General features: G+C 45.0%; 1 protein-coding gene across 1 annotated transcript; it reads left to right on the top strand.

Moving 5' to 3' along the window:
- The first annotated feature begins 2 nt into the window (after positions 1-2).
- On the top strand, positions 3-27,560 carry LOC102449402 (high-affinity choline transporter 1-like). Its single transcript, XM_006134401.4, has 8 exons — positions 3-4,664; positions 6,268-6,381; positions 13,036-13,191; positions 13,637-13,785; positions 17,577-17,720; positions 18,209-18,362; positions 20,646-20,863; positions 23,196-27,560. The coding sequence occupies exons 1-8, from the start codon at positions 4,487-4,489 to the stop codon at positions 23,682-23,684; spliced, it is 1,602 nt and encodes a 533-aa protein (XP_006134463.1). The 5' UTR covers positions 3-4,486; the 3' UTR covers positions 23,685-27,560.

Raw genomic sequence — 27,560 nt, 5'->3', positions numbered from 1 at the left:
ATTCTCAGTTGCACTCCGAGGCCATAGTGTAACTGAGAATACAGGCCTCTTTGTTCCGACCATATTAGTGGTGCTTCACAGCCAGTATGTCATCAAAAGGCAGCACTGCTGCCACTGTGCTGCAACTATTAGTTTACTCAATAACCTGCTAGCAACTGGCTCCTTTCACCCACCTCTCCTCTTCACCCAGTTCCATGTGTCTGCCCTGCCCTACACAAGCTGTCCTTAAGTTCCTTTTCTAGGCCAGTTGGCCTGATCCTAGATAGACTCTGAGACGGATTCCCCTTTCCTTGCAGCCCCTTAAATTGCCAGACATGCCCATAGTGCTGCTTGCTTCCCTGCTGCCTGCCTGCTTCTCTTGCTCCCACAGTATTATCATTTACTTTCCACTCTCCTCTTTCCAGCCACTACCCTTCTGCTCCTGCTCCTAGCCTCACCCTCCCTCATCACTTCAGCTCTCACATTGTCCTCACGCACTGGACCACCCTGTGTCAACTCTACCCCAACTAGCCTTCTACCTAATGTTATTTCCTCCCCACTCCCAAGGAAACCAGAAGTGACTCGCTGGAACAGGTTACACTTTATAATTAAAAGCTGCCTCATTAAATATTTTCTTCAAATGAATTTCAGCCCTGGAAGCAAAGTAAACAGACGGGCAGCCTGCTGTTGAGGTGTCAGCTGCAAAGAGGGAAGATGTTAAGGAAAAGCCTATCTTGATTAAGGATCAGTCAGGAGCTTTGGAATAGAGGAACTGCTTTGTATGGGTAGCAGACACAAAGAAGCTTGGGAGAACTTATTGCAGCAGCGTTTTCAACAAAAAGCTGCTTTGAAACTAAAATGAAAAACAATGTAAAGAAATAGTACCTAATTAGACAACTTTTCATAAAACATTATCTCTCACACTGCATCACAGCAAACAGGAAGGGATAAAATAATTGCTAACAAACTCAACTGAAGCCTGCAGAAAGAACATTAACTCTTTGTCAATTGGGGAACCCAAACTCGATCAGCTAGAGCTAGGCAAATTATTCATTGTGCATACAATTTCTTTGCAAATTTATCCTTTTCTTCTGTTTGCAAATTGTTCCTTCGCTGAACCTGATTTCTATGGCTTTATTTATATGTATTTGTCAAGTAGTTTAGTCAAACAAATTTCAGCCTATCAAATATTCATGAGTGGTCTACTAGGACTGGTCACTTAAAGTCACATGGTATTATTTCTGCTCCCTAATTGGATGATTGGAAATTTTTAAACAAGAGGAGAACAGATGATGAGAAAAAAAAACACACAAATGTTCCAATGAATACATAGACACTGTGGTCATTGGGATGGGAGTGGGGATGAAACCTAGGTCTATTAGCACTAAACCAACAGGCTCTACTATTTTACCTGAAGGAGTAACTAACTGCTTTAACTATGAGTATGCAACAGGCTGTTAAAATTGCTGGGGCCAGCTTACCATCACCCCCACCCCCGCATATACACACATATAGCCAGTGCCTTACGCTCTTATTTGTGAAACCTTCAGAAATGATGCAGTTTAAATAAATTCCCAGTAGCCATTCTAATACTTGAGAATGATTAACATTAGGACCCTGTATATGACAGCAAATCAAACCCAACACTTTTATTCACAAAAATATATGCTAGCTACTTTGTGGCTTATTTGACCAGCTCTTCTACCAGCCCAGAAATACTTAGAGCCAGGCAAACCAACATCAAAGGAAAGGTGGCAGCACTTTGATTCAGATAGTCTGTTGAAGACACAATTCACGTGGCTGTTGAAGACAGTTTCTAAGACCTCAGATAACTCTGAGTGTGTTGTTACTTACTATTAAAAACTGATGTAGCCAGGAGATCAACCAAAACCCAAGCAGAAAAGCGATGACACTACCATGCATTCAGAGTGTGAGCGAGAATCCAGCAGACATGTGCCAGTGCAAGAAGTCTGCTCACCTTAACAAACCTAAACCATCCATCCCAATCAGCCCACATGACCAGTCATTACAGGCTCTGCTGCCTGGTGACCACCACTATGAACGAGTCAGCCCAGCTTATGCCTGGCAGGTGCAGGGTCTGCTGGCTGGGTGCTGGTAGCCTTGCAACTGGCACAAACTGTGTAGCCAGCCCGTGGCCCTTTAAGGGCTCCGGGGCCGGGAGGGGGGCAATAGAGTTTGCCTGGTGTTGGCCAGAGTGGCCACCAGGGCAAGCTGGGAAGGGCTAGCCTCCCACTAGTTCGAATTAAGGGTCTACACAGCCCTTAATTCGAACTATCTAGTTCGAACTAGGCTTAATCCTCGTAAAATTAGGTTTACCTAGTTCGAACTAAGCGCTCCGTTAATTCGAATTAAGTTCGAACTAACGGAGCGCTAGTGTAGCGACTTCCCTGTGCTTACCAGGTGGAGCTGTGGGGTTTTAAAAATGCCACCCAACTTCCAGGCATCCCTTATCCTGCCTTCCCAACAAGGGAGCCAGCTCCACCCCAGGGCAGCTGGCGTTGACAGCTGAGATCCAAATAGAAAGTAGTTAGGGCAGGGCCCCTCTAAAAACAGTGACGGGGGATTTTGCCTCCAAGACAACGGAGACTGCTGATGAAAAGAACACTTATTTTTGCAGAAATATGTAAAACACAAAGATTAAATAGAATTAGCAACACATTTATCACTGCACATTTATCACAGCAAGAAAAATTCAACTCAGTAAGCAAGAGAAGACAGCCCAGATTCACCAGGCTATTCATTGCCTTGAACAGTTTCATTTTCTAGGATTTCACAGATGCTATGGTGGAGGTGCCTCCTGTTAACATATTACACTGAAAATATGTCATTAACGGGTACAGTGTTTCTCACCTAGCTTTTCATACCTATACCTTTAGGGCCAAAGTCTGATACTCTTATTCAGGCTGATGTTTATAAGATCAGTAAATAGACTACAGTACTATTCAGCCTAAGAAAAAGTATCAGAATTTGGCCTTTAGAGTTTTGTCTTTTTTAAATGAAAACAACCACACTATTTTTATTTGTACAAATCCTCCTGTCAAATTGAGGATAAATTTACAAAAATCTTACTTCCCCTGCTATTTCTAATGAATTTTTCATATTACAGTTTGATGTCAAATTCATCTATTTTGTCAACAATTTAGTTGAAAACCTCTTATATAATTGTACTTTGAAGACGTCTCTCTCTCAATCAGAACGTTTGCTGCCAGATTAGGATTTATGGGCCACAAACCCAGCAGCATGAAGAACCTTGAACTGGCCTTCATTTTGCTATCAGTGCTATCAGGACAGCTCTACATGGTTTCCAAAATGTTTGGAGAACACTGTACACAGAGGGATTGCCAATGGATTATTTACAGAACACTATAATAATAATAAAAAACTCCACAAGGTTTTCCTCGGGTCTTTCTCTTCAAGACTCTCCACAGCCACAATGAATGTAGTTAGTTTTTAGTGTGTATTGCTCATCTAAAGGTCATATTTGAAATGTGCCATGTGAGTTTCATAAAATTACTGCCCCATGATCTCTGCAGGAGGTGGTTTGTTTAGAAGAAACTGTTAAGATGTTTTGAACTTACAAATTCCATCTAAGAACACAAGTGAAAGACTGGCCAGGAAACAATCTTTGATTTACCATCAAGGATCTACTTTTAGGATAAATTTTGGTGTTCAGGAAAGAATAGTAAGTCCACTACCACAAGGAAAAAACATGTTACCTAGCATCAAGGATCATATCTCAATTGTCAGAAGAAGAAAGACTGAAAGTCTGTTGCCCAGAGCAGGATTTCAGCCACAGATCAACCAAAATGCTGACATCTAAACTGTATAAATTACTCTTACCCTACCACATAAGGGGCTCCTACTGGAGGTTTATTATTTGTTTGTAGTACAGCTTATTCTTTCTTAAATTTATCTAAGAACGTTTTCTCTTTCTAATTACCTGAGAAACATTCTAACAGGCATTTGTTAAATACAGCTTCCAGAGAAACAGCTTGCTACCTGTAGTTTCATGGTACAGTGCAAACTTATTTGCATCAGGGAGTTCTACTCAGTTGATCATTGTTTTTTTTTTCTTTCCTCAATTTCTTTTCATTATAATGATATTTTAAAATTTTCAGTCAACATTGTTCAGACAGACACTCTCATCAACATATGTGCTGACCTCACAGCTATAGCCTAGCAAAATGGATACTGATTATTCACATGCCAATGCACATCATACCGAAAACATTTTCCCTCATTGGTGCCAGACTGACATTGTACAACACATCAACATTTGCCTTAGTCCCAATCCCTTATTATCTATTCTACCCTACTTCCACACAAAAGGCAGGATTGGATATTTCCTCACGAAGGGTGGAGACTGAAAGACAGAGACATAGCACCCAGTACCTTGACCAAAATTTTGGCTCATAACTCTTTCTGATTCTGTGTTAGCACTACTGAATCCATAGACATCTTTGTGGTCCAAAATAAGCTGCAGGAAATGGCTCTGAATATACCTGGGTTGGTAACTTTGATTGTGTTTTATGCAATAACTTTGGCTATTGGAATTTGGGCTTCTTGGAAAAGCAAAAAGGAGCAGAAGAATGGGAAACCAAGCGAGATGGCCATAGTGGGGGGCAGGAACATGAATTTCTTCATTGGATTATTCACTGCAACCGGTAAGTGTTCCTAAAGGAAATTATTTTATCTTATTAAAATATTCAGGTTGAATTTTTCTCATTCACAACATAAATTTGCTCTTCTAATTCAGGGATATGGAATTAAAGTTTTAATAGCTATCATGGCCCAGATTGTACCAGCTGTACTCACTCTAAGCAGTCTTGAATGCCTTGGGCAGTCCTACTTAAATTAGTGGGAGCCCCAGAGGACTATAGTACTACTCAATTGAATAGAACATGGTTCTAATTTAGGGCAAGCTTCTGCTACCATCATACCTAACTGCTAACTTGTAATGTGAGATATGGTACCACTCAGTGCTTTCTTTGTAACGGTACTGCCCAGTACGCAGAACTGGCACCTCCAGACGCAGTACCAGCACCTCCAGTCAGAGCTCAACAACTTTTCCCCTGGATTACCATCACCTTTTTTTTTTAAATACAAAAAAAAAGCACTACCACTCATCATGAGGAAAGCTACCAGAATCTGTGGATAAAGAAGGATGTCTATATAGCAATTAAGGCACATCCACACTATGCTTCTGTATTTTCCCATGATCAGAGATTTGTCCCTCTTACCTGTCATTAAAGGAATGCAGTCCTAAGCAATATTCTCTTTACACTTTTCCATCCATGTGCAGAATGATTTTTTTTATGTGCAACAAGGTATGTGTGAATGGGCATCACCAGTAGAAACCAAAAAACCTAATTGTGGGTGCTCTGCTAATCATTTGGGCAGCATTTGATTCTCTCCTGAGCAGCTGCACAAGCACCCAGCTTCCAGGGAACACTGGTCCCAAGTGACATTTCTGACCATCAGGTTTGCTTAGTTTAAGTCTTGGCTGAAAATTCACTTTTTTGAATGCAGTCTATGCTTGTCTGTTAAGAGATTTATTGTCTTAAGTACACATTTGTTGTTGTAAAAGACCATGATACATGAGAATTAGGTTCTATAAATCATTAAGGAACAATAAATGTAATGCTATTTGCTCTTGCTATCTGCTCCAGCCAGTGTGTGCCATTAACAAAAATAGAAATAAAAATAAACCTAGTTGAATTGCTTTAAAACATTCAGAACATTAGTGAGTTTTTGAATGCAAATGTGTCTTTCACTTTTGAATATAACTTCTCCAGAATTTTACACTGCAAAGTTTTGTTGGCATAGCTGTGTTGGACAGGGTTCTGAAAAGCCCACATTCCCCAGTCAACACAGTTATGCTGGCAAAACCCTTAGATTTGGCTGATAATGCTTCTGTTGGCATACTTAATATCACCCAGGAAGGTTACGTTCCTATCACACAGGAGAAAAACTGCTGTCTGTGCTGTATCCCTTCAAGGGGCTTTTGATGCTATAACTCTATTGGTACCAGCAGTATCAGCAGAACCCATGTAGTGTAGACTAGCCTTCAGGGTCAGAATCTGATAATCTGATTACATTGTGTAGAAACTTCTTTATGAAATAACACCATTGCAGTCTCTGTGCATGTGATTAAACACTCACTAGTGTGAACACATGGTTCACAGTTGTATTTTTTAGCATGCTTTATGAGATTAGTAGGGCAGTGTATATCTTATCACTCTTTTACTTTTCCCCCCTTTTTTTCAGCAACATGGGTCGGAGGAGCATATATCAATGGTACAGCTGAAACTATCTATCTTCCCACAAGAGGACTAATATGGGTCCAGGCGCCAATAGGATTTACTTTGTCTCTTCTTATTGGTAAATAAAATGCATGTTATGAACTATTTTTTTAAAGATAGTGGTATAGCTCTAAAAAATTCAGCCTCTCCCGGTGGTAACCGGGTGTTTTCCTTGCTACCCAGATCACACAGGTTCACAGACAGATTTGAGCTGTCATTTATTTGCTGCTTCAGTGAGTGATCACTCCATCGAGACAGGGTGCAGCACAGGGTTAAATGCAAGCGCACACCCCAAATACATGGTTAACAAGTTATTCCTTATAATCACCTTTTTGCCTAATACTAAGATTAGTTTGCTAACTCAGTTTATCTCCAAGGTTGCTCCAAGTGAATGGCTGACTCAGTTATTCATCAGATTGAACTGCTGGCTCAGCTTGTCACCTGGCTGTTTTCATGTCCCATCAAACAAGCGGACATCTTTTCACATGTTTCAGCACATAAAATGTGCATTCTTCATATCATCTATTCTACCCTCAGGTAACTCAGAGCTGTTTAAATTTCTGAGTGAAGTGTCTGATAACGTACACCCCAAAAGTGGAGTCATTGGCCTTTATTGAGCTATTTTCTGCACACAAGAGACTCACAATGAGAATTCAGGGGATTAATAATTTAGGCCAGGGATGGGCAATAATTTTTGGTTGGGGGGCTACTCCAAGATTTAGGAAATTGGTCAAGGGCTGCACTGTTCTGTAGAGGGAATGCAGGGTCTAGAGTGGAAGTTGGGCACAGAAGGGTGCATGGGGTAAGGGACTGGGGTTCAGGAGACAGTGTGAGGGCTGAGAGGCAGGTTAGGTGAAGGAGGGGTGTAGGATCAGGGTGGGAATATGGATGAAGGCAAGGATTCTGGCCTGGGGAAGGGCACTAGGAAGGGGTGTAGAGTCTGGGAGGTAATTGTGACCTGGAAGAAGGGGGGGAAAGGGTGCAGAGGGCTTGGATGGTGACCTGGGTCAGGGGATTGGGGTACAGGATCTGGGAGGGGTGGGGTATGGGTGCAGGAGAGAATTCTGGCCTGGAGGAGTGTAGAAGAGGGTACAGGTTCTGGGAGGGAGTTGTGTGACCTGAGGAGGGGAGGGGCAGAGGGTTTGGATGGTGACCTGTGGGAGGGAGTTGGAGTGCAGGAGGAGATGGGAAGGCGCTGACTGGGAAGGCTCTGACTGGGAAGCGCTTACCTGGGAAGCGTCTCCCAACCAGCAGCCCTGCAGCACCCACAAGGCAGGCTGGGCTTCCTGCCTGCTGCAGCCCAGATCACTTTAAATTGCAGGCTGTTCCCTCCACGTGGCTCTCAGCTCCTGGAGGGGGAAGAGGTTTGCACTGACCCCCTCCTCCAGGCCAATCTCTCAGCTCCTACTGGTTGATTGTTCCTGGCCAATAAGAGCTGAGGATTGGACTGGAGACGGGGAGATCACACGAAGACTTCCCTTCCCTTTTTTAAAAAATTATTTACTTTATTTGCTGAGAAGTTTCAAATCAAAGGTAGGTTTCAACGGGGGGAAAAAAACACTCCAGCCTGGCTGGAAGCAGAGCAGTGAAGTGCACTCCAGGGTTTGGGGTGCAGTGTGCTCTAGCACCTCCTGGGACCCATTATCCCTGCCCACCGACACACCTTGGAAGGCAAGGATAAAGGACCCTAAGGAGGCTGGGGGAAGCTGCAGGACAAGCTCCCACTTACTGCCTGGGACTCTGCAGCCCCTGTGGTCAGAAAACAGAATGAAGACCAAGCAGCCACCCCACAGGGAGCGGGGCAGCGAGAGGGTTGGTGGGCATTGTCCCCTGGCCCTGCTGAGCTGGGAGCTATGCTGCTCCCACTCTCCTTGGTCTCCGCTCCACTCTCTGGGCTCCCTGCCTTCCCGAGGGTGGCGCGTGCAGGGGTGCCTAGGCAGTGTGAACCAATCTGGCTGTGCTCTTCTGACCAGGAAGCAGATATCCCTCCAAAAGGCTACTTCTGATCAGTCTCCACTGAAAAGCCTGCAGGCTCTCTGATAGTTGCAGGCAGTCTGGTGTAAAGCAGACAATGATTAACTCAAGGGTTGCCAGACATCTGTTTTTTTACTTGAACACGCAGTTGGAAAGGGACCCTGGTGGCACCAGCCATTAAAAGTCCAGTCAGCAGTGAAGTGGGGCTAAGACAGGCTTCCTGCCTCCCCCAGCTCCACACTACTCCCTGCAGGCTCTGGCCACTAGACACAGCAGCAGCCAGGGAAGCACTATGCCACTTCAACTGCCAGCTCTTCAGCTCCTATTGGCTGCGGCTCCCAGACAATGGGAACTGTGGGGTGGCATCTGCAGGTGCGGACAGTGTGTACACTGTGCACAGCAAGCTGCCGCCCTGCACCTAGGAGCCAGACATGCTAGTCACTTCTGGGAGCCACACAGAGCCAGGGCAGGCTGGGAGCCTGCCTTAGACCCACTGCATTAAGTCTGGGAGTTGCCTGAGGTAAGAGTCACCCAAAGGGAGCCCACACAAATCTCTGGAGTCTGGACTCCATGCTCCCTTCCACATCTCAACCCTCTGCCCCACCTGAGCTCCATCCAGCACCTGAACTCCCTCTTCCCCAGCCCCACCCCAGAGCCCAAACTCCCAGCCAGAGCCTGCACATAAGAACATAAGAACAGCCATACTGGGTCAGATCAAAGGTCCATCAAGCACAGTAGCCTGTCTGCCAACAGTGGCCAATACCAGATGCCCCAGAGAGAGGGATTACAACAGATAATCCTCACGTGATCACCCACTTCCAGAGAAACAGAGGCTAGGGACACCATTCCTACCCATCCTGGCTAATAGCCATTGATGGACCTAACCGCCACGAATCTATCTAGCTCTTTTTTGAACCCTGTTAAAGTCTAAGTCTTCACCACATCCTCTGGCAAGGAGTTCCACAGGCTGACTATGCTCTAAGGGAAAAAAAACTTCCTTTTGTTTGTTTTAAACCTGCTGCCTATTAATTTCATTTGGTGACCCACAGTTTTTATATTGTGGAATAAGTAAATAATTTCCTTATTCACTTTTTCCACATCAGTCATGATTTTATAGACCTCTATCATATCCCCCTTAGAAAAGAGGAGATTAAAATGGAAAATCCAAGGACCTGTTCCAAATCCCTAATCATTTTTGTTGCCCTTTTCTGGACCTTTTCCAATGCCAATATATCTTTTTTGAGATGAGGCGACCACATCTCTGTGCAGTATTCAAGATGTGAGTGTACAACGGTTTTATATAGAGACAATAAGATATTCTTTGTCTTATTCTCTATCCCTTTTTTAATGATTCCTAACATCCTATTTGTTTTTGTTTTTTTTACTACCACTGCACTCTGGGCTATATCTACACTATGGGGCTACATCTACACTGGCCCCTTTTTCGAAAGTAGGAAGTAGGAATAAGAGATCCTCCGGAATAGAGCTTTATTCCGGAGGATCGGGCCAGTCTAGATGCTTTTTTCTGGCTTTTCCCCAAGCGGTGGACATCTTTATTTAAATCCCGCAGGGGATATTTAAATCCCCCGCGGATTTCCCTATTCCGAAGTTTAAAATTAGCATGCCCCTTTCGAAAAAGGGGCCAGTGTAGACATAGCCTGGGGGTTTTCCAGGATGAGGTATCCTGGAAAAACTCTGCCGTGCCTAGGGAACATGTCTGCTCTTCCGCTTTTTCTTGCAGAAGATCAGATGTGCTCTTTCAGAAGCCCTGTCTTCCTCCTTCCACAAGGAATAAGGGTTCTTCCAAAAGAGGAAGCTTTTCTGAAATTTGGCCCAGTTTGAATGGGCCAAATTTTGGAACAGCCTCTTCCAAAAAAATTATTGGAAGAAGGTATGCAAATTGCATACCTTTTTCTGATATGTCAGGGTAGTCTAGACACAGCCTTGGTGGATGTTTTCAGAGAACTATCCACAATGACTTCAAGATCTCTCTCTGGGGTAGTTGTAGCTAAATTAGTCCCCATCATATTGTATGTATATAATATATGGAGACATACCAGTCTCATAGGCTGTGTCCAGACTCCATGCCTCCGTCGACGGAGGCATGTAGATTAGCCAGCTCGGAAGAGGGAAATGAAGCCGCGATTAAAATAATCGCGGCTTCATTTAAATTTAAATGGCTGCCCCAATCTGCCGATCAGCTGTTTGTCGGCAGATCGGGGGAGTCTGGACGCGATGCCCCGACAAAGAAGCCTTTCTTCATCGACACAGGTAAGCCTCGTGAAACCAGGTTTACCTGTGTCGATGAAGAAAGGCTTCTTTGTCGGGGCATCGCGTCCAGACTCTCCCGATCTGCCGACAAACAGCTGATCGGCAGATCGGGGCAGCCATTTAAATTTAAATGAAGCCGCGATTATTTTAATCGCGGCTTCATTTCCCTCTTCCGAGCTGGCTAATCTACATGCCTCCGTCGACGGAGGCATGGAGTCTGGACACAGCCATAGAGCTGGAAGGGACCTTAAGAGGTCATCATCAACTCCAGCCCCCTGTCCCCATAGCAGGACCAAGTACCATCCCTGACAGACTTTGTCCCAGATCCCTAAATGACCCCCTCAGGCATTAAGCTCATAACCTTGGGTTTGGCAGGCTATTACTCAGGCCACTGAGCTATCCCTCCCCCCTACTTTGGATTTTTTTTTGTCCAATATGCATTACTTTACATTTATCAACATTAACTACACACATTCCCACACCCCAAACCTTTGCCTCAGCCCAGTGAAAGTGAGTGAGGTTGGAGGAGAATAAGCAACGGAGGAAGGATGAAGTGTTTGGAAAGCAGGGTTTCAGGGAAGGAGCAGGAAATGGGGCAGGGCCAGGATGTTCATTTTCATGCAGTTAGAAAGTTGGTGACCCTAGTTAACCTGCTGATGTTTGCAAAGGGAGATGCAGCTTCCATTTGCAATAAAGTGCAATAGACAGCATCACAGATTATCAGTATAGAGAAACTAAGAATGTTGCCCCAGGGTACTCTGGGTTCTATCCTGAGGACTTCCAGGACACAAAGCAAGCTGGGACCCATGCATATAGGAAATCAATAGTACTAGGACTCTAGCTCCCTGTCTCAGTATAACATGGGCTCAGACCCTTCATACTATGTTAGCACAATTAGTGTGTGGATGCAAGGGGAGTTAGATTTGAGCCCAGGCTCAAGCCTAGGCTTACACCGTTGTGTAGACATGTCATAGGGTCCATTCCTGTCTGGTCCTCTTCATTCAGATGTGAGATGCCACAACCCAGCGGCCCAAGCCACTGAAACCAATGCTTTGACCTCCTCAACTGCAGCTGAACACTCCTCCAGAGTCCACCTTGGTGGGTTCCCTGGATTGTCTTTGGGGACACCTGGCAGATAAAGTAACGAACTGAGGCTTTGCTCCAGAGTTTCTAAAAGTACATTGACCAAACCATATAAAAGTTACAGCGCTTTAGGAAAACAACAGGAGCCTGAATGCTCTTTTCCCTGTCAATGCTCATCCCTTCTTGTGAATCCTTAGGCCCAGTCTGTGTGTTAAACAGGTAGGCCCGTTGGACCCTCTACCTTCTGCAGTCTCTATTGTCTAGCAAGAGACTGAAGGCCAACAGTAGATCTTGCCTTTAAATAAGGTTTCAATCCCCTTTGTCATGTTACTTACTGTTCAGCTTCATCATCTCAGTCACATGACTGAAGTCCTACTCCTTGGAGACAAACTAGATGAGCCAGTTTCCTTTAGCTGACCACTCTTTTCAGCAAATTCCTTGCTCTGACAAGCACCATTGATGACTCTTGTGTTAGTTGCTTCAAGGAAGTGCCTGGCATTAAAATAAGCTGCTTTGGTCTGTCCTTGGCATCTCTAGACAGACACAATTATACTCTCCAGATGCAAATCACATTCCTCAAAATGATGGTTGCAATGTCAAGGGAAGGATTAGGCACTGCATACATTCATCAGTTTTAATGGCAATGCTGCTTGAGTGAAGACTGCTGTTAGGAGGAAAGAGCAGGCTTAGTACCTGAGATGATGACGTTAAAAACAAAATAATTTAATTTTGGAGGAGGCATAGGGGAGCTGCAGATTTCATGTACGTAACATTTATTCATACACGAAGGCAGCATTTATCTCAGTACGTTGAATGGCATCTAGATCAGGGACAAATCTATGGTCTTATTGTTGTAGCCCTGCAAATCCATGGATATTCGCTTTATATCTGTTGAGTATCCATGGCTCATTTTTTTGGATAGAGATGCAGATACAAATTTCTTATTTAGAACCTTGCAAATTTGCAGATATACACTTTATATCTGCGGGTATCTGCATCCACAGATATGGATGCAGGTATCCATGGATCGTTTTTTGGATGTGGTTACCAATTTTGTATCCGCACAGGACTCTACTTATTTTGATCGCAGCACATTTTTTTCAAATAATGTAAGACTCTTTACATTGAAAACTCTCCTGGGCCTTGCATTGCCTGAAGAAGATGGTTATTGGTGAGAAGTGCACTTTTAAAAGCTTGGTAAATGTGGATATTTAATGAATTGTGGAGGTGATCAGTTGACTAACATTTTAATGGGGAACATTAGCAGACTATTGCAGTGTGAATTGTGAACATTAACTAATGCTGGCTTTAATACAGATGTCTTTTAGAACAAGAGGGTAGTCTGACTCATTTCTGAGAAAATAATGTATGTAAAATTCAGTGACAATATTATCACTTCCAAAAGGTGGCATCTTCTTTGTAAACCCAATGAGATCCAAGAATTATTTGACAATGATGGATCCTCTCCAAGAAACATACGGGAACAAGATTGGAAGCCTTCTCTTTATTCCACCATTGATAGCAGACATATTCTGGTTTGCAGCTATTCTTGGTTCATTAGGTAAATATATTTGCTTTGTTGTTGCATTTCACAGAACGGATAATGTAGCAAAATACTCTACTTTATGCCACCTTTTGTGGGTTGTGTGATCATCTCAAATTTATGAAAATGCATTGTTTATTCCCTTTCCTAATGTTTCTTGTGCATGTTTAAAGCAAAATTTATGGAAACATAAAATTCACATTTTCACAGAAGTAGGTAATGCCATATATTTATTTATTTATTTATTTATCATCATCATGATAATTACAAATGGGGAAACTGAAGTGCAAAGAAGTGAAGAGACTTGGGCAAGCTCACAAAGTACATTGGTGGCAGCTCAAGAAATAAAACAGCTAGCCCAGTGCACTAACCACTAGACTACACTGCCATTGCTATCATTTAACCATGTTTGCTATAATAAATATATATATAACCTATTATGACTGTGCAAAACTGTTTGCAGGGGCAACAATGAGGGTCATTTTGGATATTGGAAGCTATTTGGCCATCATTATATCAGCATGCATTGTTATGCTCTACACTTTACTGGGAGGCCTGTATTCAGTTGCATACACAGATGTGATACAGCTAATTTTTATTACACTCAGCCTGGTAAGTTCAATTTACTTCTGTGTTTTCATTTTTCAATATTACATAACTAAAGATGAGAGACAAAATTTCTCTCATTTTCCCCAATCTCAGTTCAAAGTAGCTCTTGTGACATTGGTCTCATCTTCCAATGCTCCATTTAAAGAGTAAATACAAAAAGCCCCCGAGGAATACATAAAGCCATTTTTTTCAACTCTTACTTGAATTGAGTAAGTGTTACTCATGAGTATAGTCTTCTACCGTCTATTCACATGAGTAAATGCTAATTATCTTGGCTGGAAATAAACCCAGTAAGATGGCTATCTAAAAACACCAATTAATTTCAATAAAGTGACCATGCTCTTAACTACAGAATGCAAGATATAAGATGTGATTCTTCCACTCCACCTTGCACTGATTAGGCCTCAACTGGAGCATTTTTGTCAAGTTCTGAGTGCCACAATTCAGGAAAGGTGTGGATAAGTTGGAGAAAGTCCAAAGAAGAGCAACAAAAATGATTAAAGGTCTGGAAAAAATGACCTATGAGGGAAGATTGAAATAATTGGGTTTGTTTAGTCTGGAGAAGAGAAGACTGAGGTGGGACATGGTTCAAAAAGGACAAGAAGCAATGGGCTTAAATTTCAGCAAGGGAGGTTTAAGATTGACATTAGGAATAACTTCCTGTCTGAGTAGTTAGGTACTAGAATAAAATGCCCAGGGAGGTTGTGGAATCTCCACCTTTGGAGATTTTAAAGAGTAGGTTAGACAACCCCCTGTCAGCGGTGTCTACGTAATAGTTAGTCCTATTTTGAGTGTAGAGGACTAGACTAGAAGACTCTCAAGATCCCTTTCAGTCCTACAGTTCTCTAATTAGCAGATAGATGCTGGACTACACCCAGGAATTGATGCAAACCAATGACTCTTTGCGCCTCTTTTGTGCCGGGTGCATACAGGAGAAAGTGCTCAACCAGTATGTCCAAGTTTACTCTACAGAAAATGGAAGATAATAATTCATATATAGTGGCCCTTTCTGGTGGACTCTACCTTTCTTGTTGATCATTGAACATTGCCATACCAAATTCTGAACACAGAGGATATGATGCACGGAGTTAATATTTTATTCTTGGTGTGTTAGTGCCGGGGTCGGCAACTCCTGGAATGCCACAAGTGGCCTGCAAGCCGATTTCCCGTGGCATGCGGGGCGGGAGCTCAGCTGGGCCCTTCCCCCCGTACAGCCAGGGGCTTGTGCTGTGGCTGCAGCCCCAGCCTCACCGCTGCAGGCTGAAACACTAGCTCCGGCTTCCTGCTGGGGGAGGAGAGGGAGACGTACACACACGTGTGCCTCTGGGGCTGCCCTTGTCCAGCCTGGGCGTGCAGCTCCCAGGAGGTAAGGGGTTAACTCCTCTCTCCTTTCTGCTTCTGGAGGGGGTGGGACTGGGCCTGCTCCACAGAGCTGGTGCTGGGCAGCCGGTCACATGTGGCAGTCTGTATGGTCCCTTTGGTCTGTATGGGAGGACAGGAGGCCCCTTCCTCAGTGCCCCTCTGTGCCCACTCAGGGCTGGAGCCAGCCGTGGGCTGCCCTGGGCTCTGCCTGCCCCAGCCCCGTAGCTGAAGCCTGCAGGCAAAGGGCTGGGCCAGGCAGGGAAGAGACTCTACCCCCCCCATCCCAACGCTGCTGCCCTGCCGGTGAGTGCGCTGGGGGCTCAGGATGTGGGGGCAGGAGTGGGGTGAAGGAGGATGTGGGGGCAGGATGGGAGGGGCAGGGGTTGCACTGAGGGGCATGGGACGATGGTGGGGATCATGGGGCTGAGTGGAGGGAGGCTGGAGCAGAGGGAAGATGTTGGGGGGGAATACAATTTTAGCTTGCAGAAGCTGCACTTTGCTTTACTCCCCACTTCTTTGCCTCCCTCCCCAACTTGCTATTTGGCTGCACTCTCACCCTCTCATCTTTTCTGCGTTACTGCCCCAGCCCCTACCCACCCCCAAATTCCCTCTTGTATCCCTACCCCACACCCTCTCCTGCCACCAAACTCCCTTCCAGATCCTGCCCTCCTCACCCAGATCTTGCATCCCTATCCCACTTGCTGGCCACACATTGAACCCCTCATTTTTGTTCCCATCTCAGAGCCTAAAGGGTTCCACAAAATCCACTAATTCTGAAACCCCAGAAAAATAAATCTGGCCTATGGGAAGCCCTGAACTTCAATCCTTCCTGTCCCTTCCCCTCACCCCATGAGTCTGTAACACCAGAAGGGTGAGGTGTCTTAGTTGGGGGCCCACATCAGTGAGGGCTGGAGGTTTTTGGAGGAGATTTTTGCTTCTCACTTGTGTGGTCTCCAAATGATTTCTCTGTGGGTCAGTGACCCCCAACCCAAAAAAGGTTCCTCACCCCTGCCATAAATAAAGAAAACACTGACACCTTTGTGTTGGACATAATACGTTAATTTATTTAAAACCAAGCTTGATAGATTAACAGGAGAAAGTTAAAACGCTTGAGCTGTTTAATAATTTAAATTAAACCATTCTCCCCAGCTGCAGCACTAGCAAAACGGCTCAGGCGGAATTGTGTAATTAATGTTGAGTTTCCATTAGCTACTGGTGGTCCATGGAAAGGTTTGCATTGAGCCAGGTAGTCCACAGGATGCACCATGTAGAGAGCCCCTCTGCCACTACCAGGAGAGCAGCAGTGCCCAGGGCAGGAGGGTTAAATCTTGGCACGCCACTTCAGAAAGGTTGTTGACCCCTGCATTAGTAAATAATATCGGATTGGCGCTGAAAGGCCTTTAGAATGAAAGAACTGAGCTTGGGGAATTGCTTAGGAAAATGGAGAGGAAGCGAGATACAGGCAGTCCCCAACTTACGCGGATCCGACTTATGTCGGCTCCGCACTTACGAACGGGGCTTTCTCACCCCGGAGCTCGCAGGCAGCGGTCCTGCCACCTCGACCTCCGGGGAGAGAAAAGCTGCTCCCGGTGCCCCTGGTCTGCTGGGGACCGTCTCCAGCAGACCAGGGACACCGGGAGCAAAGCCGCAGTGTGCCCCCCCCCAGCAGACCAGGCTTTTGTTGTGGACCCTGGGGCAGAGCAGCTGGGGTGCTGCCGGTTGGTCCCGCAGCACCACTCTGGGCACTACTGGACCAACCCGGCAGCACCCCAGCTGCTCTGCCCCAGGCGACCTGATTCAGCTGCTGCTGGTCAGTTTCAGCAGCAGCTGAATCAGGACGCCTGGGGCAGAGCAGCTGGGGTGCTGCTGGGTTGGTCCAGTAGCGCCGAGGAGCGGCGCTACGGGAGCAACCCAGCAGCACCCCAGCTGCTCTGCCCCAGGCGTCCCCAAGTCAGCCGCTGCTGAAACTGACCAGCGCTGACTACAGGAAGCCCGAGGCAGAGTTACTCTGCCCTGGGCTTCCTGGAATCAGCCGCTGATCAGTTTCAGCAGCAGCTGACTTGGGGACGCTTGGGGTTCTTAAGTTGAATCTGTATGTAAGTCAGAACTGGCGGTCAGTTTCAGCAGCGGCTGAATCTGGACGCCAGTTCCGACTTACATACAGATTCAACTTAAGAACAAACCTACAGTCCCTATCTTGTACGTAACCCGGGGACTGCCTGTATATTAACAGGAATAATGGGTGGCATGAAATGAAGATGAGCAGGAGGAGGAGACAAAAGGCCCAGTTAGGCAGCAGACTTGGGATGCTTGTAGGCAGCAGGAGTGGGAGAGGAGGAAATTAGAGGAAAGGCAAGGCCAAGGGCTTTAAAGAAGACATAGACGTGAGAGGAAGCTAGTGAAGGAACACAGTGTTTCCATTTTCATCACAGTGGATCTGTGTCCCGTTTGCCCTGCTCAACTCTGCAACAGAGAACATTTATTACACTGCTGTTCAGGAATTCTACCAAGCCCCTTGGATTGGGAAAGTGCAAACAGGATATCTTGGAAGATGGCTGGATGACTTCTTGTATCTGGTAAGAAATCTTTACCCGCTGGACTAGTGGGATGGGAAACTTGGCTGGGTGAATGGTTTCATCGTCCACTCTATAGCCAGTCCCCAGAAGTTGGCAAAAGTCTCCTCCCTGAAACAAAGGCCCCTACCTGCCAAACTTCAACTCTCTGATCTCAACTCCCAAACATCAAGGCCCTAGTACTGTTCAAAGAGAATCACCAGATTTTTGTTTTAACATGGGCAAAAATCCCTTTTCCAATGGCCACATTCTCAGGAAACAGCTGAACTATTCTGGCTGAACTTGACGCAGAAGCTTACCTGAGGTGGAAAATTTTACCCCAGATAGTTAGTAGTTTGTTAAAAGTATAAGCAACTGACATCACGGTCTTATAATGGGAAGTATCAGGTAACTTTTGACAATAGGAGGTGCTAACCAGCCCTCCCAATAAATAAAACAATACTAATAGGCTAGGATTACTCTCTCACAGTTTTAACATTTGAATGTTTCAGGTTCTTGGTAGCATCCCATGGCAAACTTATTTCCAGCGAATTCTCTCTGCTGCTTCACTAAGACAAGCAAGGCTCATTTCCTATCTCTCAGGACTGGGGAGCTTTTTAATGGCTATCCCCTCTGTGCTCATCGGAGCCGTAGCAGCATCCACAGGTAAAATTAAATCATGTGTCTTTAAGAAATGCACTTATTTACTCAAGATTTGACATCACTGGCCAAGCTTATTAAAATGGGGCCTAAAGATAAGGCTTCATTATCCTGATTAAGACACCTAATAAGGTAACACCGATTAGGCCTCAGCTGGAGTACTGTGTCCAGCTCTGGGCACCACATTTCAGTAAAGATGTGGAGAAATTGGAGAAGGTCCAGAGAAGAGCAACAAAAATAATTAAAGATCTAAAAAGCATGACCTATGAGGGAAGACTGAAAGAAATGAATTTGTTTAGTTTGGAAAAGAGACTGAGAAGGGACAAAATGGCAGTTTTCAAGTATCTAAAAGGGTGTTACAAAGAGGAGGGCAAAAAATTGTTCTCCTTGACTTCTGATGATAGGACAAGAAGCAATAGGCTTAAACTGCAGCAAGGAAGGTTTAGGTTGGACATTAGGAAAAACCTGTCAGGGAGGTTAAACACGGAATAAATTGTCTAGGGAGGTGGTGGAATCTCTAACATTGGAGGTATTTAAGAGCAGGTTAAATAGACATCTAGCAGAGATGACCTAGATGATGCTTGGTCTTGCTGTGAGGGCAGGGGACGGGACTTGACCTCTCAAGGTCTCTTTCAGTTCTAGTATTCTATGATTCTGTGATTTCAGTGCTGAGCAGTTAGTACCTGGCAGTGACATCAGTGAGAGCTGCTGGATGTTTAGCGTTTTTGATAATCAGGCCACTTCTTTAAGGGCTCAAATCAGAGGGCTGAGCCTTCCAGTCTCTGCTTTCAGTGTTCAAGTACCTAATACAAAACATGTCTCAGTTGTGGGAGCTCCATTACATTATCTATGTCTTCCTTGCGTTTTATGCTGTGTGCCGAAAGGGTCTGACACTTTTATATTCTGTACACAGTATACGCACAGTAGAGTAAAGAGAGAAAAAAATGACCAATAAACTTACTTTCCCTTGCTGTTTTATACTCACTGTCTTTACTGACTTCTCTGACCCCTGCACCTTTCCTTCCCTTCCCCTCTGTGCCTACCCTCCTGTAGTCCCCCTCCCCATTCCCTTTCCTAACACCTCCCTCTACCCACCTGCCCTGCCTCCCTTCTCTGCCCTCTGGTGCCAGTCCCCCTCTTCTCCTATCAGCACAAGCCCCTTCCTCTCCTCATCCCTACCTTCTCCTTAGTTCCCCCCGTGCCCCTTCCCTCACCTTCTGCTTTCCAGAAACTGGCACCCCTCAACCCCATCTAGTTCTCCGGTTGTGGGGCTGGACTGTGTGGCGGGCAGCTGCCCCATATGCCGGAGCTGGAGCCAGGGCTGCTGTGCTATTTTTAGTACCCTGGTCCTGGTTCCAGTCCTGGCACATGAGGCAGCCACATGACATGTGGCCCCACTCTGGGAGCAGTTGAGAGTGCGTGGTGGGTGGGGCCAGGCCACGGTACTAAAAATAGCATGGCGGCCATGGTTTGAGACCCAGGACATGGTGCTATTTTTAGTACCATGGTCCTGGCCCCAGCAGCCTCAGTCCCAGCTGTTCCTGGGGGCAGTGCCACATGGCAGGCAGCTGCCCTGTGTACCACGGCCCAGGCTCCAGCTGCCATGCAGGCAACATGGTGGCTACCCAGTGGCTCCAGGGGGTGGGGCAGCCACCTGCCATGCCCCCACCCCCAGGAGCCGCTGGACTGAGAGGATGAGTAGGACTGAAATTCTTGGTGCACTCCTGCACACCTTACAGAGAACCCTGGTTGAAGGAGGATCAAGCCCTTCTGGAGGTAAATAGTTTAGTAAGAGTCAGAAAATAACTTACTATTTATGGGCTAAAGATGTCCCAGAAATCAGTGCAACAAAGATTCCCCCCTCAGAGCAGTCAAAGTCTGGAGGTGGACACACCTCAGTGCCCAATTTCCAGAAGCAGCAGATGTGACACTCCTGCAGCAGGCACTAGACCAACCATCCCTCTGATTGGTTGACTCAGTTCATTGCCAGTTTACCCATTGGTATTTGACCATGTTGCCCCTTACTTGATGCATAACCCAGGGTTAGGATTTGGCCATAAACAACATGCATGTATGTGCTTTCTAGCTAGGTTTCCAAGGACTTCCAGTTGTCGAGCTTCAGGGTATACACTGATCACCAGCTGGAGTCAAGAAACAATGTACTCTAAGGGTACTAAGACACAGATTTTAGCCATGCAAGATGGCTCTCTGTGGAAATACAGCTATGAAGGCAACAAAACCAGGAATTAAATATTAATTATTTGGTCCTTTTTTTGCTCTGTTTTAAAGACTGGAACCAGACGAGCTATGGTCTTCCAACACCATTGGAGAGAGGAGAGTCAGCCATGATACTGCCACTTGTGCTGCATTATCTCTGCCCGACCTACATTTCCATTGGCGGCTTGGGAGCAATTGCTGCAGCTGTCATGTCTTCTGCAGACTCCGCCCTTCTCTCTGCCAGCTCTATGTTTGCACACAACATCTACAGGAAAATTTTGAGGCAAGAGGTAACAGATTCACCACTGCTATTTACAGAAGGGGGGAATTGCTGAAAATTTGTGCAGAATGTGCACGACCATTTCATGTGGAGGATTTCCAATTCCCAAAATGTCAGCCCTTCATCAGATTTAGGAGACTGGGATTTTAATGTGACATTTGTTCTGCCCAGGACAGAGCAGCTCTCTGCTGGAAACCCAGAGACCCAGGCTTGAATACTTGTCTGTCATGACAGGATATGTGACCTTGGCCCAGTCACTTAGGCCCAGATTTTCAAAGAAATTTAGGCAATGCTGTACTCAGCATTGTTGGCCCAACTCATTTAGAAGCTTATGCTCACTTTCAAAAGTGATTTAGACCCATTTAGGCCCTTCGTGAGTGTTAATGGTATTTTGGCTCCTAATTAGGTATGTAAGCAAGTTGTAGTCAACTTCTTAACTACTTGTTCCCCCTCACCACCTTGCTGCTTCTGTCTCAGAGGCAACAAGAGGGAGAAGCAGGAGCCAGTGCTGGGAGGAGCCAGATTAAAAGCTGAGTCTTCCCAACACCCCAGCACCATCTCCGCAGTGCCTCCTGTCCGGCCCCCCTCCCCCATAATGCTGCCTCTATCAGTGGCAGCAGCACGGGGCAGGGGGCAGGGAAGGCTGCTGCAAAGCAGCCCCTGGCCACGGTGTAGATCCTGGACTTGGTGTGAGCTGGGACTGAACCACACAGTCCTGGCTTGCATCGAGTTCAGGACCTACCCCTGCTCTGCCTCTGCAATTTAAATCTAGTAGGAACCAGGCTGCCTGTGCGCCCGGCTCTTACTATATTTAAGCTGCAGAGCTGTAGTGGAGGTAGCTCCTGGACCCAGCATGAGCCAGGACTGAGGAATCCTTCCCTTATTGGCTAATCATGTAGTTGATAAACTACACAATTAGTGGATTACCCGCCTCTTAACATCCTTGCTTCTAACTGACAAAAACCTTTTGGCAACACAGAGCACAGCAGTGCCTAAGACCAATATAAATCTGGGCCCTACCCTCTCTGGCCAGGTGTACACTAGGGGATAAGTTCAAATGAAGATACGCAACTTCAGCTACATTAATTGCATAGCTTAAGTTGATGTATCTTAACTTGAATTTTGGCACTGTCCATGCTGGTAGGAGCAGGACTACCGGCATTGACGGGAGCGCCCCTCTCCAATTTAATTAGCATGTCTTCTCTAGACCCACTAATTCGAAGCCTGAAAGATCAACTGTGGCTGCTTCAACCTTATCTGCAGTGTAGACATGGCTTCTGAGTCTTGTCCTCCCCTCTTTTAAAATTGTGAAATATAAATGCAACTGTGGTTAGGTGCATGAATTTCATCTTTGTAAAACAATTTGTGACATCAATATTTCACAACAACAGGAACCGATTAGTGCTTTCACAGACTATGCTATTGATACAATACACTGCGATTGATCCCACTCCCATTGCAGCAAATGGGAGCTTTACTATAGACTTCAGTGGGATCAGCGTCAAGTCTGTAACGGTGTATAAATCAGAAGTGGTAACAGAGTCCAGGACCTACTGATTCCTATCATAAAATCATAGAACACTAGAACTGGAAGGGACCTCGAGAGGTTATCGAGTCCAGCCCCCCGCCCTCATGGCAGGACCCACTACCATCTAAACCATCCCTGATAGATGCCCTGCGGTCAGCAGGCTAGTCAGTGCTGCCAAAGGTAAATTAGGTTTTGCAAAAACACTGGAAGTTTGCAGAAATTTTGTAAACTCAGAATGGCAAATGTAGTTTTTCTCTACAGAAACTATACATGTGACTGGCTGCTTGCAGGGCATGCGCTGCTGAGCATTTTCATTGCTAGGGAGTCTTTCAGGCTCAGGCTGCAGCCTGGGTTCTAGGGCCTTGTGGGATTCCAAAGCACAGGCTCCTGCTGACATCAGTGACACAGCCCACCCTGAGTCCTGCTGACTCTGATATTCAGCTCCTGTATTTGACAGTAAATTCTCACTATATATTTAACTATGTACTTTGTTATAATTATTAGCTATTCTGATTCCAAAGATGCCTTTGAAAATTTCCCTTGCCCAAAGGTTTGAATGGAGAGCTTTTCTAAATCAGGACTAATCCAGATGCAGTCCAGGTTAGTAATTCTTACAGACTTCAGTTCTGGATCCAGCTTTTGAACACCCCTACATTCAGAGGTGCTTCATTCCAGAATTTTGGTTAGGCCCATCACAAGCTATTTCTAACATTTGGATTTGGATGCTATTGTATCTGATCGTTGTAAATTTGAGATTGGATTCAGGAAAGGATACGAAAGTTGCTTTCTAAAACAGTGATCTCTGAATTTACAGGCTACCGAGAGAGAAGTTGTATGGATGATGAGAGTCTCCATGGTGGTGTTTGGGACAGCAGCCGCAGGCCTGGCTTTCCTTTCTAACTCTGTGTATGACCTGTGGTTCCTGAGTGGGGAGCTGGTCTATGCCCTTCTCTTTCCCCAGCTCTGCTGTGTCCTCTTCATTCCCAACACCAACACATACGGCTCAGCTGCTGGATTCTTCTTCGGGTTCCTGTTAAGGCTGCTGGCAGGGGAGCCTTCCCTGAATATTCCTCCTGTTATCCACTACCCAGGCTGCTCCCTTGTGGACGGGGTCTACGTTCAGCTGTTCCCATTTAAAACCTTCACCATGCTTCTCACTTTGGGGACTATTGTCGCTATTTCATACCTGGTGGCATTTTTGTTTAAGAGAAACCTGCTCCCTCGCAGATGGGATGTTTGCAGAGTAGTAAAAGAAAACAGTGCGTTCAACCCCCCACACAATCTGTGCCAAATAGGGATGTAATAGTGTAGTTGATTAACTGATAAGCAAAAGGCTTATAGGTTAATGCTATAGACTACACACTTTTCCTCCCTCCCCGACACCAGTAAATTTTTTAGCAGGATGGCCAGCTGCCTGGCTCAGTCCTGGATTGCTATGGTTCCAGGACCTACCACTGCTGTGGTTCTGCATTTAAAGTGTATTAGGAACCAGGCAGGCAGCCCAGCTCAGTCCCGACTCTCACTGCATCCAGGAGCTCAGACCTCTCCTGGACAGGGGTTACTGGCCACCCTGCACTGCTGCCTCTGTATCAGAGGCAGCAGCATGGGATGACAGGAAGCTGGTTTTTAAACTGGCTCCCCTCATAGACCAGCTCCCACCTGGCACCTCACACTGCTGCCTCTGATACAGAGGAAGCAGCGCAGACTGGCAAGGAATAGAGAAAGAAGATGGTAAGCACACTGGCTGCTGGCCCCACCCCTGGACACTATAGAATAGTTGAGTTACCGATAAGAATTAATGAGGTTAATCGACTATTCAATTAACCGATATTTAACATCTCTAGTGCCAAATAGAAAAACAGGTGGATTGACAAGCAGCCTTGCTTCCAGAGAATCATCATTAAATACAGGGCCTCATTGAGCATTCTGCAGTTATGTTACCAAGTTGATGACATTTCTTTTACCATCTTCTCTCTCTATTCATGAATTATTGGAAAGCTGTGGTAGATTCACAAAGAAAAAAAGAATTCCATTTGCACTGTGGAAAGGAATGAAGTCAGAATATGCACCGATCTGAAGGCATACAGTGAAGGAATATGATCCTGCCCTGGTTACTTGGAATTTTTGGAAGAGGATCTCATGGATGCGGATAGTCTCATCACCGATACAGATTGCAACTTCTCCACCCCGTCCTGTTTTGTGCGGTTTTCATCCACGTCCTTCCATGAATCCTCCATAAAGGTTCCACCCAATGTGATGGAGGCCTTCCTCTTGTTCTTTTTATGTCTCATGGATACCAATGGAGTATACACGTCATCCATCTGTTATCTCTCAGTCTTGCTACATGGCCAGACCATCTCCTTTTCTTATTGTAAATTAATAGAAATGGACGGTCTCAATACTGCGAGATTCTTGGCATCCTTTGCCCCCATATTCACCACTCTACCACCATCACCACAGAAGTGAGGAGGAACTGCACAGGACCGAAGGTCATGCTTTTTTGTTGTTGTGTTCATATTTGCTGTGGCCAAATCATCACCTGGTGGCCAACTTTCTTGTGACAAACCACTCTGTACTTTGCTAGGCTGGTCCTTAGATGGAGGGGACAGAGTCCACCTCCAGGGCAATACACGAAACCTTTCCAGCTTGGTAGAAGCTGTTGGAGTTTTTGCTCCACTGGCATAGCCTTCCAGAGCCCAGGGTCACCTCCACACCACGATGAAGCAATGGAGTACGATTTTGTGGAGGCCCTGGTTAGGATTGTTAATATAATGAAATAATGCAATGCTTCTGTGTGTTCTTGGGACCAGGAGCTTGAAAAATGCTGTCAGGGTGAGGGGTTTAAATTATACCAGGATGAAATGGTATAAATTAAGTTGCCACAGATATGACATTCCTACAGTGAGCCTCCACATCACACAGCAAAGAGGACTGATTCATCCTTTAACAAAGTGCATTTTCTTCATAAGACACACGGACGCTGATCCTGCTCACATTGCAGCAAATGGGAGTTTCATTACAGACTTCCATGGGGATAGCATCAGGCCTATGAAAATATATAGATTCTCCTAATATGCTTTAAGTCTGCTACATTTTCAATTTTATATGGTCCCCAGAGAAATAGCAAAGCCATCTCTTGGGGGAGAGAACATATGCAGAAAAAATAAGTCACTTACTGTTTTTACAATGGACAAACCAGGTTGTTGAAATCAATAATTTACATTAGTTATAAATTTTTTCATCAACACTGTCTAATCACAATTTAAACAAAAGGCTAGGGGCCAGAAATTCCTGGAGTCAGAAATTGCCAATGACTCCGTCACGTGATCTTGGTCAAGTAATTTAAACTGTGTTCCCCAGTTTTATTATCTGCAAAATGGGGGATAATGGTACCCAATTCAGAAAAATCACTTAATCACATGGGCTATGTCTACATTGAGGAGCTATTTCAGAATACCAGAAGTATCCCGAAATAGCTACTCTGCATCTTTTGAGCAAGCCCATTATTTCAAAATACAACAAGCTCGCTATTCCGACGTCCCTGTAAACCTCGTTCCACGAGGAGTAAGGGACATTTCAGAATAGTGCTCTGTTTCAAAATTAACTTGAAATAAGCTGTGCAATTTGTACAGGTCAAATTGCATAGCTTATTTCAAGCTACTCGTGCACTGTAGACGCACCCATGCTTAGCTGAAAGCAACTAAGGAATCTTATCCCTGCTTAACGAAGCAGTTCAGCACATGCTTAACTTTAGGCATATGAGCAGTCCCTTAGACTTCAGGTTTTGAACATGCTGAAGTGCTTTACTGAACCACGACTGACAATACTTACCTACATTGCACGAGATTTTGATGATTAATTAAGTTTGTAAAGAGGTTTGAAGATGAAAAGTTTTAAGTAAAGATCAAGTCCAGCTTCCACTGAAATCATTGAATACTGCCAGTGATTTGAGTGGGAGCAATTATGTTAGGACACTGATTTGAACGTAGATGTTACTATATGGTACTTGCTATAAATTTCTCTGTCACTGCATACTTACCATTAAATCCCAGTTGCTATATACAGATACAAACATATTTCTGTACCGAGGCAGAAGGCAAAGTTATTGACATAAGCAATCTCAATACTCAGCCTTGTAGTTAAGCCTGTTAACCATACTAATGACTAATGTGGATAACTGTCAGCTAGGCTCTTTATTCAGACCAAATTGTTACATATAAGTTCTCTGAACACCAGTCAGTTAAGGATTTTTTATCCTTAATGAACAACAGCCTTAGAGGTAAAAATCTATTACCAACTTGCTCAACCATTTACTTCCTACTTTTGTGATCCCAGTCATGCTGAAGTTTTTCTGTGTGGAGAAATTTCTTGGGAAAGATCTCTTCTTCAATTGTTCTTAAGATACAGTGTTAAAATGAAAAAAGCATTTCTGTGACTGAGTGCTACTGATTATCATCTTACCTCATCAAGACAAAATCTACGATGTCATAGCTTAAAACTGCATAAACAATTGGACCTCTCTGAACTTAACCCAAGTTTTTACAGACCTGCCTTCCAGCCTAATCATGTTGCTTCAGTTTCTTTCCATATTCTCTTTCTAATTTGCTGTTGATAAAGAAACAAGGTTCGTGGTCTGGAGACTTTTCAACCTTCTCTTTTAGTAGTGAAAAAGCTAGCCAGGTATATTACTATTTACATTATGATAGTTCCTAGTACCTGAGGATTCTCATTGTGCTAGGCACTGTAAAGACATAACTAAGAGGTGGTTTCTGGCCTCAGAGCTTGCAGAGTAAACAAGGTGTCTAATTGTAAATGAACACTTGGGCAAATATTCCTGGTCCTTTGTGAACTAAGGGACTTCATATCCATTCATATCTGCCCGGAGTTACTATTGAAGAATATTAATCAGTGGACACACCAAGAGCTAATTAGACTTGCCAATCATGTCATGCCTGCCTAGATGGGTGAGCAAGAAGTGGAGTGAGATAAAAGAGGAAGCAGACAGAAAGACTACCAGATGAGACTTATCTGATGGGAGGTGTTTTACTTCTCTCTGGCTTTGTCTACATTACAAGATTTGCCACAAAGAGCGTCTTCAAACGAAGCGTGGATTACCATTTTCCCACGCTTCATTTGCATACTTTCTTTCGGTATGTTTTTGCGTTAAAACATACAGAAA

This window comes from Pelodiscus sinensis, chromosome 1, assembly GCF_049634645.1.
Source record: "Pelodiscus sinensis isolate JC-2024 chromosome 1, ASM4963464v1, whole genome shotgun sequence".
NCBI lineage: Eukaryota > Metazoa > Chordata > Testudines > Trionychidae > Pelodiscus > Pelodiscus sinensis.
Note: the sequence above shows the minus strand (reverse complement) of the source record. Positions and strands in the feature narration are given on the sequence as shown.